This window comes from Oncorhynchus mykiss, chromosome Y (genome assembly GCF_013265735.2).
Source record: "Oncorhynchus mykiss isolate Arlee chromosome Y, USDA_OmykA_1.1, whole genome shotgun sequence".
Lineage (NCBI taxonomy): Eukaryota > Metazoa > Chordata > Actinopteri > Salmoniformes > Salmonidae > Oncorhynchus > Oncorhynchus mykiss.
The window spans coordinates 39,409,699-39,429,542 of NC_048593.1; the positions used below are offsets into that span (position 1 = coordinate 39,409,699).

Consider the following 19,844-nt stretch of genomic DNA (forward strand, 5'->3'; position numbering starts at 1 on the left):
CCGACCCATCTTAGACAGTAGCTTGTGGACCATGTTTACACGACCCACCTTAGACAGCAGCTTGTGGACCATGTTTACACGACCCACCTTAGACAGTAGCTTGTGGACCATGTTTACACGACCCACCTTAGACAGTAGCTTGTGGACCATGTTTACCCGACCCACCTTAGACAGTAGATTGTGGACCATGTTTTCCCGACCCACCTTAGACAGTAGCTTGTGGACCATGTTTACCCGACCCATCTTAGACAGTAGCTTGTGGACCATGTTTACACGACCCACCTTAGACAGTAGCTTGTGGACCATGTTTACACGACCCACCTTAGACAGTAGCTTGTGGACCATGTTTACACGACCCACCTTAGACAGTAGCTTGTGGACCATGTTTACACGACCCACCTTAGACAGTAGCTTGTGGACCATGTTTACCCGACCCACCTTAGACAGTAGATTGTGGACCATGTTTTCCCGACCCACCTTAGACAGTAGCTTGTGGACCATGTTTACCCGACCCACCTTAGACAGTAGATTGTGGACCATGTTTACACGACCCACCTTAGACAGTAGCTTGTGGACCATGTTTAAACGACCCACCTTAGACAGTAGATTGTGGACCATGTTAACACGACCCACCTTAGACAGTAGCTTGTGGACCATGTTTACACAACCCATCTTAGACAGTAGCTTGTGGACCATGTTTACACGACCCACCTTAGACAGTAGCTTGTGGACCATGTTTACACGACCCACCTTAGACAGTAGCTTGTGGACCATGTTTACACGACCCACCTTAGACAGTAGCTTGTGGACCATGTTTAAACGACCCACTTAGACAGTAGCTTGTGGACCATGTTAACACGACCCACCTTAGACAGTAGCTTGTGGACCATGTTTACACAACCCATCTTAGACAGTAGCTTGTGGACCATGTTTACCCGACCCACCTTAGACAGTAGCTTGTGGACCATGTTTACACGACCCACCTTAGACAGTAGCTTGTGGACCATGTTTACCCGACCCACCTTAGACAGTAGATTGTGGACCATGTTTTCCCGACCCACCTTAGACAGTAGCTTGTGGACCATGTTTACCCGACCCATCTTAGACAGTAGCTTGTGGACCATGTTTACACGACCCACCTTAGACAGTAGCTTGTGGACCATGTTTACACGACCCACCTTAGACAGTAGCTTGTGGACCATGTTTACACGACCCACCTTAGACAGTAGCTTGTGGACCATGTTTACACGACCCATCTTAGACAGTAGCTTGTGGACCATGTTTAAACGACCCACCTTAGACAGTAGCTTGTGGACCATGTTTACACGACCCACCTTAGACAGTAGCTTGTGGACCATGTTTACACGACCCACCTTAGACAGTAGCTTGTGGACCATGTTTACACGACCCACCTTAGACAGTAGCTTGTGGACCATGTTTACACGACCCACCTTAGACAGTAGCTTGTGGACCATGTTTACCCGACCCACCTTAGACAGTAGATTGTGGACCATGTTTTCCCGACCCACCTTAGACAGTAGCTTGTGGACCATGTTTACCCGAACCACCTTAGACAGTAGATTGTGGACCATGTTTACACGACCCACCTTAGACAGTAGCTTGTGGACCATGTTTAAACGACCCACCTTAGACAGTAGATTGTGGACCATGTTAACACGACCCACCTTAGACAGTAGCTTGTGGACCATGTTTACACAACCCATCTTAGACAGTAGCTTGTGGACCATGTTTACACGACCCACCTTAGACAGTAGCTTGTGGACCATGTTTACACGACCCACCTTAGACAGTAGCTTGTGGACCATGTTTACACGACCCACCTTAGACAGTAGCTTGTGGACCATGTTTAAACGACCCACTTAGACAGTAGCTTGTGGACCATGTTAACACGACCCACCTTAGACAGTAGCTTGTGGACCATGTTTACACAACCCATCTTAGACAGTAGCTTGTGGACCATGTTTACCCGACCCACCTTAGACAGTAGCTTGTGGACCATGTTTACACGACCCACCTTAGACAGTAGCTTGTGGACCATGTTTACACGACCCACCTTAGACAGTAGCTTGTGGACCATGTTGACACGACCCACCTTAGACAGTAGCTTGTGGACCATGTTTACACGACCCACCTTAGACAGTAGCTTGTGGACCATGTTTACACAACCCATCTTAGACAGTAGCTTGTGGACCATGTTGACACGACCCACCTTAGACAGTAGCTTGTGGACCATGTTTACACGACCCACCTTAGACAGTAGCTTGTGGACCATGTTTAAACGACCCACCTTAGACAGTAGCTTGTGGACCATGTTTACACGACCCACCTTAGACAGCAGCTTGTGGACCAGCCTGAGGGACATCTGATACTCAAACTCAAAATCTGACTCCATGAGTGACACCGCCACCCAGAACACGGTAGCCAATAGGGACGAAGGATGGGACACGTGGGCAGGATCAGACAGCACGCTAGGATCAATTCGATTAGTCGACGCCGAGGAGGCGTGGATACTCCGTCCGGGCCGGCCCAGGCCGTGATTGGTGCAGGCCTGGATGCGGTCAAGGGTAGCGCTGCGAGGCGGATCGTGCGATTGGTTGCCGCTCTCACCAAACTTTTTGGGTACAGAATAGGACCGCTGGTGTCGGCTGCGTTCGGCTGAGAGCCCGCTAAGCCCCACCCCCGGCAGGTTGAGCTGGCCAGTGCTCTTCCTGTTAAACTGCTTCTCAAGCTTCTCATTGGTCAAGAAGTCTGGGGAGGAGGTCCTACAGAGGGGTTAGAAAGAACAAAGCTAGAGTGAATAGTTCACCATACGGTTAACTAAACCAACTGTCTCAGTAGGCTCTTTCCTATGCTGATTCAGATGACTTGTTGAAGGCAAAAGACTGTAACATAAAGACTGTAACAGAAAGACTGTAACATAAAGACTGTAACATAAAGACTGTAACATAAAGACTGTAACATAAAGACTGTAACAGAAAGACTGAAATGTAAAGTCAACATATCAGTAACATAAAGTCAACATATCAGTAACATAAAGTCTGTAACAGAAAGACTGAAATGTAAAGTCAACATATCAGTAACATAAAGTCAACATATCAGTAACATAAAGTCTGTAACAGAAAGACTGAAATGTAAAGTCAACATATCAGTAACATAAAGTCAACATATCAGTAACATAAAGTCTGTAACAGAAAGACTGAAATGTAAAGTCAACATATCAGTAACATAAAGTCAACATATCAGTAACATAAAGTCTGTAACAGAAAGACTGAAATGTAAAGTCAACATATCAGTAACATAAAGTCAACATATCAGTAACATAAAGTCTGTAACAGAAAGACTGAAATGTAAAGTCAACATATCAGTAACATAAAGTCAACATATCAGTAACATAAAGTCTGTAACAGAAAGACTGAAATGTAAAGTCAACATATCAGTAACATAAAGTCAACATATCAGTAACATAAAGTCTGTAACAGAAAGACTGAAATGTAAAGTCAACATATCAGTAACATAAAGTCAACATATCAGTAACATAAAGTCTGTAACAGAAAGACTGAAATGTAAAGTCAACATATCAGTAACATAAAGTCAACATATCAGTAACATAAAGTCAAGACATCTGCATAACAGATGAAAGTGTAGACAGGTGAAATAGAACTCCTACCTGGTCAGAGCAGCCATCAGATCACTGTTCTTCAGACACTCAGCCAGGTTCACCACCACGGATTCTAGAGTCAGCAACACCTCCATCACATAGCCCTGGAACACAGACATTACTGTTACCTCCATCACATAGCCCTGGAACACAGACATTACTGTTACCTCCATCACATAGCCCTGGAATACAGACATTACTGTTACCTCCATCACATAGCCCTGGAACACAGACATTACTGTTACCTCCATCACATAGCCCTGGAACATACATTACTGTTACCTCCATCACATAGCCCTGGAACACAGACATTACTGTTACCTCCATCACATAGCCCTGGAACATACATTACTGTTACCTCCATCACATAGCCCTGGAACACAGACATTACTGTTACCTCCATCACATAGCCCTGGAACACAGACATTACTGTTACCTCCATCACATAGCCCTGGAACACAGACATTACTGTTACCTCCATCACATAGCCCTGGAACACAGACATTACTGTTACCTCCATCACATAGCCCTGGAACACAGACATTACTGTTACCTCCATCACATAGCCCTGGAACACAGACATTACTGTTTACCTCCATCACATAGCCCTGGAACACAGACATTACTGTTACCTCCATCACATAGCCCTGGAACACAGACATTACTGTTACCTCCATCACATAGCCCTGGAACACAGACATTACTGTTACCTCCATCACATAGCCCTGGAACACAGACATTACTGTTACCTCCATCACATAGCCCTGGAACACAGACATTACTGTTACCTCCATCACATAGCCCTGGAACACAGACATTACTGTTACCTCCATCACATAGCCCTGGAACAGACATTACTGTTACCTCCATCACATAGCCCTGGAACACAGACATTACTGTTACCTCCATCACATAGCCCTGGAACACAGACATTACTGTTACCTCCATCACATAGCCCTGGAACAGACATTACTGTTACCTCCATCACATAGCCCTGGAACACAGACATTACTGTTTACCTCCATCACATAGCCCTGGAATACAGACATTACTGTTACCTCCATCACATAGCCCTGGAACACAGACATTACTGTTACCTCCATCACATAGCCCTGGAACACAGACATTACTGTTACCTCCATCACATAGCCCTGGAACACAGACATTACTGTTACCTCCATCACATAGCCCTGGAACACAGACATTACTGTTACCTCCATCACATAGCCCTGGAACACAGACATTACTGTTACCTCCATCACATAGCCCTGGAACAGACATTACTGTTACCTCCATCACATAGCCCTGGAACACAGACATTACTGTTACCTCCATCACATAGCCCTGGAACACAGACATTACTGTTACCTCCATCACATAGCCCTGGAACACAGACATTACTGTTACCTCCATCACATAGCCCTGGAACACAGACATTACTGTTACCTCCATCACATAGCCCTGGAACAGACATTACTGTTTACCTCCATCACATAGCCCTGGAACACAGACATTACTGTTACCTCCATCACATAGCCCTGGAACACAGACATTACTGTTACCTCCATCACATAGCCCTGGAACACAGACATTACTGTTACCTCCATCACATAGCCCTGGAACACAGACATTACTGTTACCTCCATCACATAGCCCTGGAACACAGACATTACTGTTTACCTCCATCACATAGCCCTGGAACACAGACATTACTGTTACCTCCATCACATAGCCCTGGAACACAGACATTACTGTTACCTCCATCACATAGCCCTGGAACACAGACATTACTGTTACCTCCATCACATAGCCCTGGAACACAGACATTACTGTTACCTCCATCACATAGCCCTGGAACACAGACATTACTGTTTACCTCCATCACATAGCCCTGGAAGTTTATTTATACTTTAGTTTATTTAGTAAATATTTTCTTAACTCTATAAATATTTTCTTAACTCTATTTCTTGAACTGCATTGTTGGTTAAGGGCTTGTAAGTAAGCATTTCACGGTAAGGTCTAAACCTGTTGTATTTAGCGCATGTGACAAATACCATTTGATTTGATTTGTTACCTCGATCACATGGCCCTGGAGCACACACACACACACACACACACACACACACACTAACGTTAGGTACAAACATACACTGATACACGTACCTGCACCTCGTCCCCGTGCTCTCCCACCACCTCCACCAATCGTGAGAGCAGGTCGGATACAGCGTGAGCGTTGATTGGCTGTTTGAGAGCTCTGAATATCTGGAAGCTCCGCCCAGCGTAGTGACGAGACGAGCTGCACAGAGCGGTCTGCAACGCTACATCACTCAACTGCTGTTCAAGGTGGAAATCTGACCAATAGAAAAAATAATTAGACAAGATGTCATGATTCTCCAGATACTCCAGGAACTTGTTAATAACACAATTTCCTGGGCCCAGATTCACAAAACACTTCTTAAGGTTCTTAATAAAAATAAAATAAGAAGTTCATAAGATAGTTCGTAAGCACAATTCCTCAACAATATCTTAAGATGTAATGATTTTCTTACAAACTCCTCAAATATCTTCATACAAATCTTCTTAAAATGTTTGTTGCTAGGCAACCGGTTTAGCTAGCTATCTAGCTAACAACGGTAATCATGTTAGCATATTTCCTACTGAGATTACTGTTCTTCAACATGTTCTTGGGTTTAAAATAATCAATACTGAAACTTAATTAAGAACAAATCCAATAACTTTATTTAAGAATCAAATTTCTTCTTAACTTTTTGCTTAAGAAGAAACATAAGAAATAGCTCAAGAACATTTCCAATAACCTTTTTGAAGAATAGCAACTTTGCTTCTTAAGAAGGATTTGTGAATCTGGGCACAGGTCTCTTGTATGACATCATATCAATAAATCAAATGTATTTATAATCAAATGTATTTATAAAGCCCTTCTTACATCAGCTGATGTCATAAAGTGCTATACAGAAACCCAACCTAAAAACCCCAAACAACAAGCAATGCAGTTGTAGAAGCACGGTGGCTAGGAAAAACTCCCTAGAAAGGCCAGAACCTAAGAAGAAACCTAGAGAGGAACCAGGCTATAACCTCCATAAGAGGTGATGTGGCTTCAGGAACAACAAAAGTGCTTCAAATTAGTGATAAAACAAGCATTAGAATCACCTTTATTCACCAACAACATGAACACTCTGAATGTTACTTGGTGAAATGGTGCAGCTAGTGACAGACAACATTTAGAGACATCACACAATAAAATGCTTAAAAATTAATATTTTTAAATCCAAAAGATGGTTTAAGTTATTAATAATAAAGTTATCTGCTGGTGTGTTACCTGACTTGGACTCCTTGAAGACAGAGATGACGTGTCGGAGGAAGTTGGACAGCTGGTCAGAGCTCTTACAGTTGGGGTTCTTAGGAGTGATGTCTTCGTGGACCCACAGCGGGCCAAACGCTCTGAGTATGGAGAGAACAGTACTCCAGGCACTGTGTACCCACCACCATCACACCACCACACACAGGTTACACACACACACTGCACACACGCAGGCACCTACGGACACAGGCGACAACCACTGCCCCATATGTACACACTCTCACAGATACACAAATGGGCCGCCCCCAGGTGGTACGGGTAGGTAACAACACATCTGCCACGCTGAGCCTCAAAACAGGGGCCCCTCAGGGGTGCGTGCTCAGTCCCCTCCTGTACTCCCTGTTCACTCACGACTGCATGGCCAGGCACGACTCCAACACCATCATTACATTTGCCGATGACACAAATGTGGTAGGACTGATCACCGACAACAATATAGGGAGGAGGTCAGAGACCTGGCAGTGTGGTGCCAGGACAACAACCTCTCCCTAAACGTGATCAAGACTAAGGAGATTATTGTGGACTACAGAAAAAAGAGGACCGAGCATGCCCCCATTCTCATCGACTTGGCTGTAGTGGAGCAGGTTGAGCGCTTCAAGTTCCTTGGTGTCCACATCACCAACAAACTAACATGGTCCAAGCACACCATGACAGTTGTGAAGCGGGCACGACACAATTTATTCCCCCTCAGGAGACTGAAAAGATTTGGTATGGGTCCTCAGATCCTCAAAAGGTTTTACAGCTACACCATCGAGAGCATCCTGACTGGTTGCATCACTGCCTGGTGTGGCAACTGCTCGGCCTCCGATCGCAAGGCACTGCAGAGGGTAGTGCGAATGGCCCAGTACATCACTGGGGCCAAGCTTCCTTCCATCCAGGACCTCGGTACCAGAGTGCCAAGTCTTGGTCCAAGAGGCTTCTAAACAACTTCTACCCCCAAACCATAAAACTCCTGAACATCTAGTCAAACGGCTACCCGGACTATGGCTTGTATGGCTTGTATGGCTTGTATGGCTTGTATGGCTTGTATGGCTTGTATTGCTTGTATGGCTTGTATGGCTTGTATGGCTTGTATGGCTTGTATGGCTTGTATGGCTTGTATTGCTTGTATGGCTTGTATTGCTTGTATGGCTTGTATTGCTTGTATGGCTTGTATGGCTTGTATGGCTTGTATGGCTTGTATTGCTTGTATGGCTTGTATTGCTTGTATGGCTTGTATTGCTTGTATGGCTTGTATGGCTTGCCTCACAAGGAGCCCGCCTGTTACGCAAATGCAGTAAGAAGCCATGGAAAGTTGCTAACTAGCATTAAACTTAATCAATCATAATCACTAGTTATAACTACACATGGCTGATGATATTACTAGTTTATCTAGCATGTCCTGCGTTGCGTATAATCGATGCAGTGCGCATTCGCGAAAAAGGACTGTCGTTGCTCCAACGTGTACCTAACCATAAACACCAATGCCTTTCTTAAAATCAATACACAGAAGTATATATTTTTAAACCTGCATATTTAGCTAAAATAAATCCTGATGGATGCCACCCGTTAGATAAAATACAGAACGGTTCCGTATTTCATTGTAAGAATAAACGTCTTGTTTTCGAGATGATAGTTTCCGGAATGGATCATATTAATGACCTAAGGCTCGCATTTCTGTGTGTTATTATGTTATAATTAAGTCTGTGATTTGATAGAGCAGTCTGACTGAGCGATGGTAGGCACCAGCAGGCTCATAAGCATTCATTCAAACAGCACTTTCGTGCATTTTGCCAGCAGCTCTTCGCAAGCACAGCGCTGTTTATGACTTCAAGCCTATCAACTCACGAGATTAGGCTGGTGTAACCGATGTGAAATGGCTAGCTAGTTAGCGGGGTGCGCGCTAATTGCGTTTCAAATGTCACTCGCTCAGACTTGGAGTAGTTGTTCCCCTTGCTCTGCATGGGTAACGCTGCTTCAAGGGTGGCTGTTGTCGATGTGTTCCTGGTTCGAGCCCAGGTAGGAGCGAGGAGAGGGACGGAAGCTATACTGTTACACTGGCAATACTAAAGTGCCTATAAGAACATCCAATAGTCAAAGGTATATGAAATACAAATGGTATTGAGAGAAATAGTCCTATAATTCCTATATTAACTACAACCTAAAACTTCTTACCTGTTCTTACCTGTTCTGAGCAAGGAACTGAAACGTTAGCTTTCATACATGGCACATATTGCACTTTTACTTTCTTCTCCAACACTTTGTTTTTGCATTATTTAAACCAAATTGAACATGTTTCATTATTTATTTGAGGCTAAATAGATTTTATTGATGTATTATATTAAGTTAAAATAAGTGTTCATTCAGCATTGTTGTAATTGTCATTATTACAAATACATTTTAAAAATCGGCACGATTAATCGGTATCTGCTTTTTTTTGGTCCTCCAATAATAAGGTATCGGCGTTGAAAAATCATAATCGGTCGACCTCTAGTTTACATATTGCATCACCCATTTCATATGTATACACTGTATTGTATTCTAGACCTCTACCTTGAAAATATTGTTATTTTTTACTGCTGCTCTTTAATTACTTTTATCTCTTATTCTTATCCAGATTTTTTGAAACGGCACTGTTGAGGGGCTCGTAATTAAGCATTTCACTGTAGGGTCTATTACACCTGTTGTATTCCGCATGTGACTAATACAATTAGATTTGACTTGAAATGTAGGCATCGTTTCAGTCTTAAGTGTTTGTGATTGTGTGTGTGTGTGTGTGTGTGTGTGAGGGGTGTCTCTCTCTCTCTCATTATGTGTGTGTGAGCGTGCATGCCTGCGTCTGTGTGTACCTGGTAGTTAGGAACTCTATCAGTTTGTTGGTCTTGTTGTCCGCCTCACTGGCCGTGTCCTCTAGGTCCTCCAGGTCGTCGGGGGTTACCATGGGCAGGTTACCCACACTGCCCCCCGTGCTGCCGCCGCCAAGACTGGCAGAAGAAGAGTTGGAGGAGGAGCTCATGCCGGAGTCAGCCACCGGGGACGCCTGCCACTCCCGCAGGAAGTCAGGACCACCTGACAGGAAGCAGGAAGTGAACAGCAGAGATGAACAGGTGTACCGGCAAAACTGGTTAGTGTTAAATACGATCCTTGCTGATGATTCTGAACAGAACGGACAGAGTTGTTACTACATGATCATGCTGAAGTACTGCGTTCTCTAACCACAAATGTCTTTGTTGACGCCTCTAGTGTCTGTGTGTGTGTGTGTGTGTGTGTGTGTGTTACCTGAGTACTGGTACTCTGGCTGATAGCTGGATTTGATGGTGAGTGTTTTGTTGTCACTGATCTCTCTGGTGAGCAGCAGCACAGAGGCTATGACCTGGAAACACACGGATGGAGCATGTTTTACAGACAATAAATCACTTCTCACACACAACCACCCACACACACACACGCGCCATGAATCAAAAACACACAAACTCTCAGACAATCTTACACACAACCATAAAAACATGCTGGTCTTATTCCTCTCTTGCGCCAAAGCTTCCCATTGGAAAACGTTTTTTCAGAGCGAATGTATTGTAATGTTAAAAAAAAATTATAACTATAACTATAACTATTATAATTATTATAATAAACCCCAGGAAGGGTAGCTGCTGCCTTGGCAGGAACTAATGGGGATCCATAATAAATAGAAATACCTGGAAGTTGTTGTTGCAGGATAAAGCGATGAGGAGGTGGAGGAGGAGACGCTTGCTGTGTTCAAACACCTCTGGCCTGTAGTGGTCTAGACCTGGAGAATAGAGAGAACGTTAGACCTGTAGGGGTCTAGACCTGGAGAATAGAGAGAACGTTAGACCTGTAGGGGTCCAGACCTGTAGGGGTCCAGACCTGGAGAATAGAGAGAACGTTAGACCTGTAGGGGTCCAGACCTGGATAATAGAGACAGCATTCAACCTGTAGGGGTCCAGACCTGGAGAATAGAGACAACGTTAGACCTGTAGGGGTCTAGACCTGGAGAATAGAGAGAACGTTAGACCTGTAGGGGTCCAGACCTGTAGGGGTCCAGACCTGGAGAATAGAGAGAACGTTAGACCTGTAGGGGTCTAGACCTGGAGAATAGAGACAACATTAGACCTGTAGGGGTCCAGACCTGTAGTGGTCTAGACCTGAAGAATAGAGAGAACGTTAGACATGTAGGGGTCCAGACCTGGAGAATAGAGAGAACGTTAGACCTGTAGGGGTCCAGACCTGTAAGGGTCCAGACCTGGAGAATAGAGAGAACGTTAGACCTGTAGGGGTCCAGACCTGGAGAATAGAGACAACATTAGACCAGTAGGGGTCTAGACCTGGAGAATAGAGAGAACGTTAGACCTGTAGGGGTCCAGACCTTTCGGGGTCCAGGCCTTTTGGGATCCAGACCTGTAGTGGTCCAGACCTTTTGGGGTCCAGACCTGTAGGGGTCCAGACCTATAGGGATACAGGACAGGAAACAGTAAAGGCCCCATGCATGACACAAAGAAGCTCTTCAGTATAGACATGTGAGATCATAGTACTATACTGGACAAAAATATAAACGCAACATGCAACAGTTCAAACAAGGGAATCAGTCAACTGAAATAAATTCATTAAGCCCTAATCTATTAATTCCACATGACTGGGGCAGGGGCGCAGCCACCGGGGAGCCATGCCCAGCCAATCAGAATGAGTGTTTCCCCACAAAAGCGCTTTATTACAGACAGAAATACTCTATTTAATCAGCTGTCTGGGTGTCTGGTCTCAGACAATCCCCCTGGTGAAGAGGCTGTATGTGGAGGTCCTGGGTTGGCGTGGTTACACGTGGTCTGCGGTTGTGAGGCCGGCTGGACGTATTATCAAATTCTCTAAAACTACGTTGGAGGCGGCTTATGGTAGAGAAATTAACATTAAATTCTCTGGCAACAGCTCTGGTGGACATTTCTGATGTCAGCATGCCAATTGCACGCTTCTTCAAAACCTGAGACATCTGTGGCATTGCGTTGTGTGACAATACTGCACATTTTAGAGTGGTCTTTTATTGGCCCCGACACAAGGTGCACATATGTAATGATCACTCTGTTTTAATCAGCTTCTTGATATGCCACACCTGTCAGGTGGATGGATTATATTGGCAAAGGAGAAATGCACACTACTACACACACACACACACACACACACCGACAAATACACCTCACACACACAGGCCCAAGCAGTCCATCATTAACACGTTTGGATGAATTATTATTATTTTGTAATTTTTTATTTAACCTTTATTTTACTAGGTAAGTCAGTTAAGAACAACTTCTTATTTACTATGACGGCCTACACCGGCCAAACCCGGACGATGCTGAGCCAATTGTGCGCCGCCCTATGAGACTCCCAATTACGTCCGGTTGTGATACATCCTGGAATCGAACCAGGGTGTCTGTAGTGACGCCTCTAGCACTGAGATGCAGTACCTTAGACCGCTCCGTCACTCAGTGTGTGTGTGTGTGCGTGTGCGTGCGTGCGAGAGCGAGACAGACAGAGACACAGAGATGGTACTGTACCTAGGAAGAGGGCGTGCAGCAGTAGTGGAAGGTGAAGGGCCCAGTCCTCTCTCACACTGTGGTCCACCACCATCTCTGTCATGAAGATCACTGCTATGTTACACCTGAGAGAACGCACAACACAACACATGATTGAGTTAGTTAACCGGTACAAATGAACAAAGGGAATAAAAAGCAATTTGCAAGTATCTGCACATTTGAAAAAACTAGTTTTGGAACAGAAATAGAGGTCTTGATATAAACATGCTACATTAACATGAACTTTTAACGTTTTTTCTCCCAAACAATTTATTTTATGACATTGTCATATAGTCCAACTGTAGAGAAGAACACGCACACAGTTGACAGACAGCATTTTAAATAGACACACGTCTTTCCTCGACAGTGTCGTTGTATGTCTCTCTATTGATATCTCTGATCTCTTTCTTACTGAGACAGAGATGTTTATATTTTCTTACTGAGACAGAGATGTTTATATTTTCTTACTGAGACAGAGATGATTATATTGTTTTACTGAGACAGAGATGTTTATATTATCTTACTGAGACAGAGATAATTATATTATCTCAGCAAGCCAGCAGCATACCACCCTGCATACCACTGCTGGCTTGCTTCTGAAGCCAAGCAGGGTTGGTCCTGGTCAGTCCCTGGATGGGAGACCAGATGCTGCAGGAAGTGGTGTTGGAGGGCCAGTAGAGGCACTCTTTGCTCTGGTCTAAAAAAATATATATCCCAATGCCCCTGTGTAGGGTGCTGTCATTTGGATGGGACAGTAGGAGGCACTCTTTCCTCAGGACGGGTGTCCTGACTCCCTGAGGTCACTAAAGATCCCATGGCACTTATCGTAAGAGTAGGGGTGTTAACCCCGGTGTCCTGGCTAAATTCCCAGTCTGGCCCTCAAACCATCCTGGTCACCTAATAATCCCCAGTTTACAATTGGCTCATTCATCCCCCTGTAACTATTTCCCTGTTTGTTGCTGTAAATGAGAACGTGTTCTCAGTCAATTTACCTGGTAAAATAAATGTGATCTTACTAAAACAGATTATTATATTTTCTTACTGAGACAGAGATAAATATTTTTTAATTATTATTATTATTTTAACCTTTATTTAACCAGGAAGGGCTCATTGAGATTTAAAATCTCTTTTTCAAGAGCATCCTGGCCAAGGTAGGCAGCACCGAGCCATTACAAAAATTACAGACAAACAACATGAAAAACTACAAGTAATCTAGTAAAAACCATAGCATTCACAAGAGTATACATTTTATATTGTCTTACTGAGACAGAGATAAATATATTGTCTTACTGAGACAGAGATCATTATATTTAGGGGGTGAGGAACCACCTAAATTCTCTACATTCTGTCCTGCAGCTGGATCAGCAGATTAGCAGCCTCTTGGCTGGAAAGGTATGCAGGTGCATGTGTGTGTGTGCACGTGTGTACTGGATGTGCATGTGTGTCAGTGTTATTTTTGTTAAGTCCTATTTTAGTCAGTCATTTAAGTCTAGTTTTAGTCGCAGTCATTTAAGTCTAGTTTTAGTCACAGTCATTTAAGTCCTATTTTAGTCAGTCATTTAAGTCTAGTTTTAGTCGCAGTCATTTAAGTCTAGTTTTAGTCACAGTCATTTAAGTCCTATTTTAGTCAGTCATTTAAGTCTAGTTTTAGTCACAGTCATTTAAGTCCTATTTTAGTGAGTCATTTAAGTCTAGTTTTAGTCACAGTCATTTAAGTCCTATTTTAGTCACAGTCATTTAAGTCCTATTTTAGTCACAGTCATTTAAGTCATATTTTAGTCACAGTCATTTAAGTCCTATTTTAGTCACAGTCATTTAAGTCCTATTTTAGTCACAGTCATTTAAGTCCTATTTTAGTCACAGTCATTTAAGTCCTATTTTAGTCACAGTCATTTAAGTCATATTTTAGTCAGTCATTTAAGTCTAGTTTTAGTCACAGTGATTTAAGTCATATTTTAGTCAGTCATTTAAGTCTAGTTTTAGTCACAGTCATTTAAGTCCTATTTTAGTCAGTCATTTAAGTCCTATTTTAGTCACAGTCATTTAAGTCCTATTTTAGTCAGTAATGTAAGTCTAGGTTTAGTCACAGTTATTTAAGTCTAGTTTTAGTCAGTCATTTAAGTCCTATTTTAGTCACAGTCATTTAAGTCCTATTTTAGTCACAGTCATTTAAGTCCTATTTTAGTCAGTCATTTAAGTCCTATTTTAGTCACAGTCATTTAAGTCCTATTTTAGTCACAGTCATTTAAGTCTAGTTTTAGTCAGTCATTTAAGTCCTATTTTAGTCACAGTCATTTAAGTCCTATTTTAGTCAGTCATTTAAGTCCTATTTTAGTCACAGTCATTTAAGTCCTATTTTAGTCACAGTCATTTAAGTCCTATTTTAGTCAGTCATTTAAGTCCTATTTCAGTCACAGTCATTTAAGTCCTATTTTAGTCAGTAATTTAAGTCTAGTTTTAGTCACAGTTATTTAAGTCTAGTTTTAGTCAGTCATTTAAGTCCTATTTTAGTCACAGTCATTTAAGTCCTATTTTAGTCAGTCATTTAAGTCTAGTTTTAGTCACAGTCATTTAAGTCCTATTTTAGTCACAGTCATTTAAGTCTAGTTTTAGTCATTGTAGTTGTCTTTTGTTTTATTAAATAGTTCATACACACCTCTAACTTACCTTCCATCTTGTACATAATAGATTCCATTCCCTTGGTCACACCACTTCTGTCCCAATATAGTCAGTGCATTCTTTTCTATTAAATAATGTCATATCTAGGCTACTGTACACATTCAGATAGCCATGTCCAACTAGGCCTACTATCCCCTCATATACCATAGCTGGCAACATTGATATTGTGGCATATTGTAACCAATGCTAGCCTTAGTCAATCATATAGGCCTACCATAAAGTCTTGGCTACAGGTTAAACAATTTACAGCTCTGACTTTCTCCCCATCATAACCGTCAAGGTCATAAATAACTCCGGTTTCCCTGAAAAGGGGCGAATTTTAGCTTTCCAGATATGCCAGAAGTATTACTGTACTCCTAATAGTCAACAAATGGCATTTGTGGACCGCAACACAGATAAATGAATAACAGTGTCAGAAAATAGAGCTTCTGATGAGATCAAAGCAAAAATAGATGAAATTATGGATCTATATATGACAAAGTTTGCTACAGCAGAAAAATTATCCTGCAGCAACAGGAAATATGAAATATTATGTGGATTATAATACTTTTTTGTTGGGGTTGTTACCTTTTTCATTAGGGCAAATGAAGTCTGACATTTTAAAGTGAAAATTACAAACTTTAGAAGCATGCTTTTAATTTTTTTTTTTTACTTTGAGTACACTACAAGTTTCCATTTCCTACTGTGCAGGAAAATTCTCAGCAACAAAAGGATTGATCAAACTAAGATCCTACAACTGTAAACAGTATTGTTTCCTAGCGGCTTCACGTCAGTTCAAAAGATTGACGAGTGACTGAAGAGACCGCCTGGGAGCTGTGTGGGAGAGTGACTGAAGAGACCGCCTGGGAGTTGTGTGGGAGAGTGACTGAAGAGACCGCCTGGGAGCTGTGTGGGAGAGTGACTGAAGAGACCGCCTGGGAGCTGTGTGGGAGAGTGACTGAAGAGACCGCCTGGGAGCTGTGTGGGAGAGTGACTGAAGAGACCGCCTGGGAGCTGTGTGGGAGAGTGACTGAAGAGACCGCCTGGGAGCTGTGTGGGAGAGTGACTGAAGAGACCGCCTGGGAGCTGTGTGGGAGAGTGACTGAAGAGACCGCCTGGGAGCTGTGTGGGAGAGTGACTGAAGAGACCGCCTGGGAGCTGTGTGGGAGAGTGACTGAAGAGACCGCCTGGGAGCTGTGTGGGAGAGTGACTGAAGAGACCGCCTGGGAGCTGTGTGGGAGAGTGACTGAAGAGACCGCCTGGGAGCTGTGTGGGAGAGTGACTGAAGAGACTGCCTGGGAGCTGTGTGGGAGAGTGACTGAAGAGACCGCCTGGGAGCTGTGTGGGAGAGCCGCGCAGATCAGCTCAAATGAAAGATGACAATCCTGCCAATGAGAGGACTGCATAAAATATTCTGCAGGAGCTTCATGGCAAATGAGATGTCCATTAGTCTCACATGGAAGTCTCGTCTCGTCACACTTTCGTAGACTAAAATAAAAAGTCATTTTTAATAGTAAAGTTTTTTTCCCCCAGGGCATCTCGTCTCGTTATCCTCTTGGTTTCAGTCAGGAAAAGCAGGTCGTTGACTAGTGTTTTTCAACATATTTATTGTTGTGTGTTTACCTGTGTAGTGGTCCCCTAGGTGTGATGGTTTCAGTCAGGAAAAGCAGGTCGTTGACTAGTGTTTACCTGTGTAGTGGTCCCCTAGGTGTGATGGTTTCAGTCGTCAGGAAAAGCAGGTAGTTGACTAGTGTTTTTCATCATATTTATTGTTGTGTGTTTACCTGTGTAGTGGTCCCCTAGGTGTGATGGTTTCAGTCAGGAAAAGCAGGTCGTTGACTAGTGTTTTTCATCATATTTATTGTTGTGTGTTTACCTGTGTAGTGGTCCCCTAGGTGTGATGGTTTCAGTCAGGAAAAGCAGGTCGTTGACTAGTGTTTTTCATCATATTTATTGTTGTGTGTTTACCTGTGTAGTGGTCCCCTAGGTGTGATGGTTTCAGTCAGGAAAAGCAGGTCGTTGACTAGTGTTTTTCAACATATTTATTGTTGTGTGTTTACCTGTGTAGTGGTCCCCTAGGTGTGATGGTTTCAGTCAGGAAAAGCAGGTCGTTGACTAGTGTTTTTCAACATATTTATTGTTGTGTGTTTACCTGTGTAGTGGTCCACTAGGTGTGATGGTTTCAGTCAGGAAAAGCAGGTAGTTGACTAGTGTTTTTCATCATATTTATTGTTGTGTGTTTACCTGTGTAGTGGTCCCCTAGGTGTGATGGTTTCAGTCAGGAAAAGCAGGTAGTTGACTAGTGTTTTTCATCATATTTATTGTTGTGTGTTTACCTGTGTAGTGGTCCCCTAGGTGTGATGGTTTCAGTCAGGAAAAGCAGGTCGTTGACTAGTGTTTTTCATCATATTTATTGTTGTGTGTTTACCTGTGTAGTGGTCCCCTAGGTGTGATGGTTTCAGTCAGGAAAAGCAGGTCGTTGACTAGTGTTTACCTGTGTAGTGGTCCCCTAGGTGTGATGGTTTCAGTCAGGAAAAGCAGGTAGTTGACTAGTGTTTACCTGTGTAGTGGTCCCCTAGGTGTGATGGTTTCAGTCAGGAAAAGCAGGTAGTTGACTAGTGTTTTTCATCATATTTATTGTTGTGTGTTTACCTGTGTAGTGGTCCCCTAGGTGTGATGGTTTCAGTCAGGAAAAGCAGGTAGTTGACTAGTGTTTACCTGTGTAGTGGTCCCCTAGGTGTGATGGTTTTAGTCAGGAAAAGCAGGTCGTTGACTAGTGTTTTTCATCATATTTATTGTTGTGTGTTTACCTGTGTAGTGGTCCCCTAGGTGTGATGGTTTTAGTCAGGAAAAGCAGGTAGTTGACTAGTGTTTTTCATCATATTTATTGTTGTGTGTTTACCTGTGTAGTGGTCCCCTAGGTGTGATGGTTTCAGTCAGGAAAAGCAGGTCGTTGACTAGTGTTTTTCATCATATTTATTGTTGTGTGTTTACCTGTGTAGTGGTCCCCTAGGTGTGATGGTTTCAGTCGTCAGGAAAAGCAGGTAGTTGACTAGTGTTTTTCATCATATTTATTGTTGTGTGTTTACCTGTGTAGTGGTCCCCTAGGTGTGATGGTTTCAGTCAGGAAAAGCAGGTCGTTGACTAGTGTTTTTCATCATATTTATTGTTGTGTGTTTACCTGTGTAGTGGTCCCCTAGGTGTGATGGTTTCAGTCAGGAAAAGCAGGTCGTTGACTAGTGTTTTTCATCATATTTATTGTTGTGTGTTTACCTGTGTAGTGGTCCCCTAGGTGTGATGGTTTCAGTCAGGAAAAGCAGGTCGTTGACTAGTGTTTTTCATCATATTTATTGTTGTGTGTTTACCTGTGTAGTGGTCCCCTAGGTGTGATGGTTTCAGTCAGGAAAAGCAGGTAGTTGACTAGTGTTTTTCATCATATTTATTGTTGTGTGTTTACCTGTGTAGTGGTCCCCTAGGTGTGATGGTTTTAGTCAGGAAAAGCAGGTCGTTGACTAGTGTTTTTCATCATATTTATTGTTGTGTGTTTACCTGTGTAGTGGTCCCCTAGGTGTGATGGTTTCAGTCAGGAAAAGCAGGTAGTTGACTAGTGTTTTTCATCATATTTATTGTTGTGTGTTTACCTGTGTAGTGGTCCCCTAGGTGTGATGGTTTCAGTCAGGAAAAGCAGGTCGTTGACTAGTGTTTTTCATCATATTTATTGTTGTGTGTTTACCTGTGTAGTGGTCCCCTAGGTGTGATGGTTTCAGTCAGGAAAAGCAGGTCGTTGACTAGTGTTTTTCATCATATTTATTGTTGTGTGTTTACCTGTGTAGTGGTCCCCTAGGTGTGATGGTTTCAGTCAGGAAAAGCAGGTCGTTGACTAGTGTTTACCTGTGTAGTGGTCCCCTAGGTGTGATGGTTTCAGTCAGGAAAAGCAGGTAGTTGACTAGTGTTTACCTGTGTAGTGGTCCCCTAGGTGTGATGGTTTCAGTCAGGAAAAGCAGGTAGTTGACTAGTGTTTACCTGTGTAGTGGTCCCCTAGGTGTGATGGTTTCAGTCAGGAAAAGCAGGTCGTTGACTAGTGTTTACCTGTGTAGTGGTCCCCTAGGTGTGATGGTTTCAGTCAGGAAAAGCAGGTCGTTGACTAGTGTTTACCTGTGTAGTGGTCCCCTAGGTGTGATGATTTTAGTCAGGAAAAGCAGGTCGTTGACTAGTGTTTACCTGTGTAGTGGTCCCCTAGGTGTGATGGTTTCAGTCAGGAAAAGCAGGTAGTTGACTAGTGTTTACCTGTGTAGTGGTCCCCTAGGTGTGATGGTTTTAGTCAGGAAAAGCAGGTCGTTGACTAGTGTTTACCTGTGTAGTGGTCCCCTAGGTGTGATGGTTTTAGTCAGGAAAAGCAGGTCGTTGACTAGTGTTTACCTGTGTAGTGGTCCCCTAGGTGTGATGGTTTCAGTCAGGAAAAGCAGGTCGTTGACTAGTGTTTTTCATCATATTTATTGTTGTGTGTTTACCTGTGTAGTGGTCCCCTAGGTGTGATGGTTTTAGTCAGGAAAAGCAGGTAGTTGACTAG

General features: G+C 43.2%; 1 protein-coding gene across 9 annotated transcripts in view; it reads right to left on the reverse strand.

Moving 5' to 3' along the window:
- fryb (furry homolog b (Drosophila)) overlaps positions 1 to 19,844 on the reverse strand; it is a 247,848-nt gene that overhangs the window by 35,735 nt on the left and 192,269 nt on the right. For 6 of the 9 annotated variants that reach the window (XM_036967913.1, XM_036967909.1, XM_036967907.1 and 3 more), the window contains exons 38-45: positions 12,599 to 12,702; positions 10,733 to 10,824; positions 10,317 to 10,410; positions 9,887 to 10,106; positions 7,017 to 7,168; positions 5,843 to 6,030; positions 3,689 to 3,783; positions 2,348 to 2,783 (exon numbers count right to left, since the gene is read on the reverse strand). In XM_036967913.1, the coding sequence (XP_036823808.1) occupies positions 2,348 to 2,783; positions 3,689 to 3,783; positions 5,843 to 6,030; positions 7,017 to 7,168; positions 9,887 to 10,106; positions 10,317 to 10,410; positions 10,733 to 10,824; positions 12,599 to 12,702 (1,381 nt within the window). The remainder of the gene's footprint in view (positions 1 to 2,347; positions 2,784 to 3,688; positions 3,784 to 5,842; positions 6,031 to 7,016; positions 7,169 to 9,886; positions 10,107 to 10,316; positions 10,411 to 10,732; positions 10,825 to 12,598; positions 12,703 to 19,844) is intronic. The other 3 variants (XM_036967914.1, XM_036967911.1, XM_036967910.1) reach the window with 1 other exon arrangement.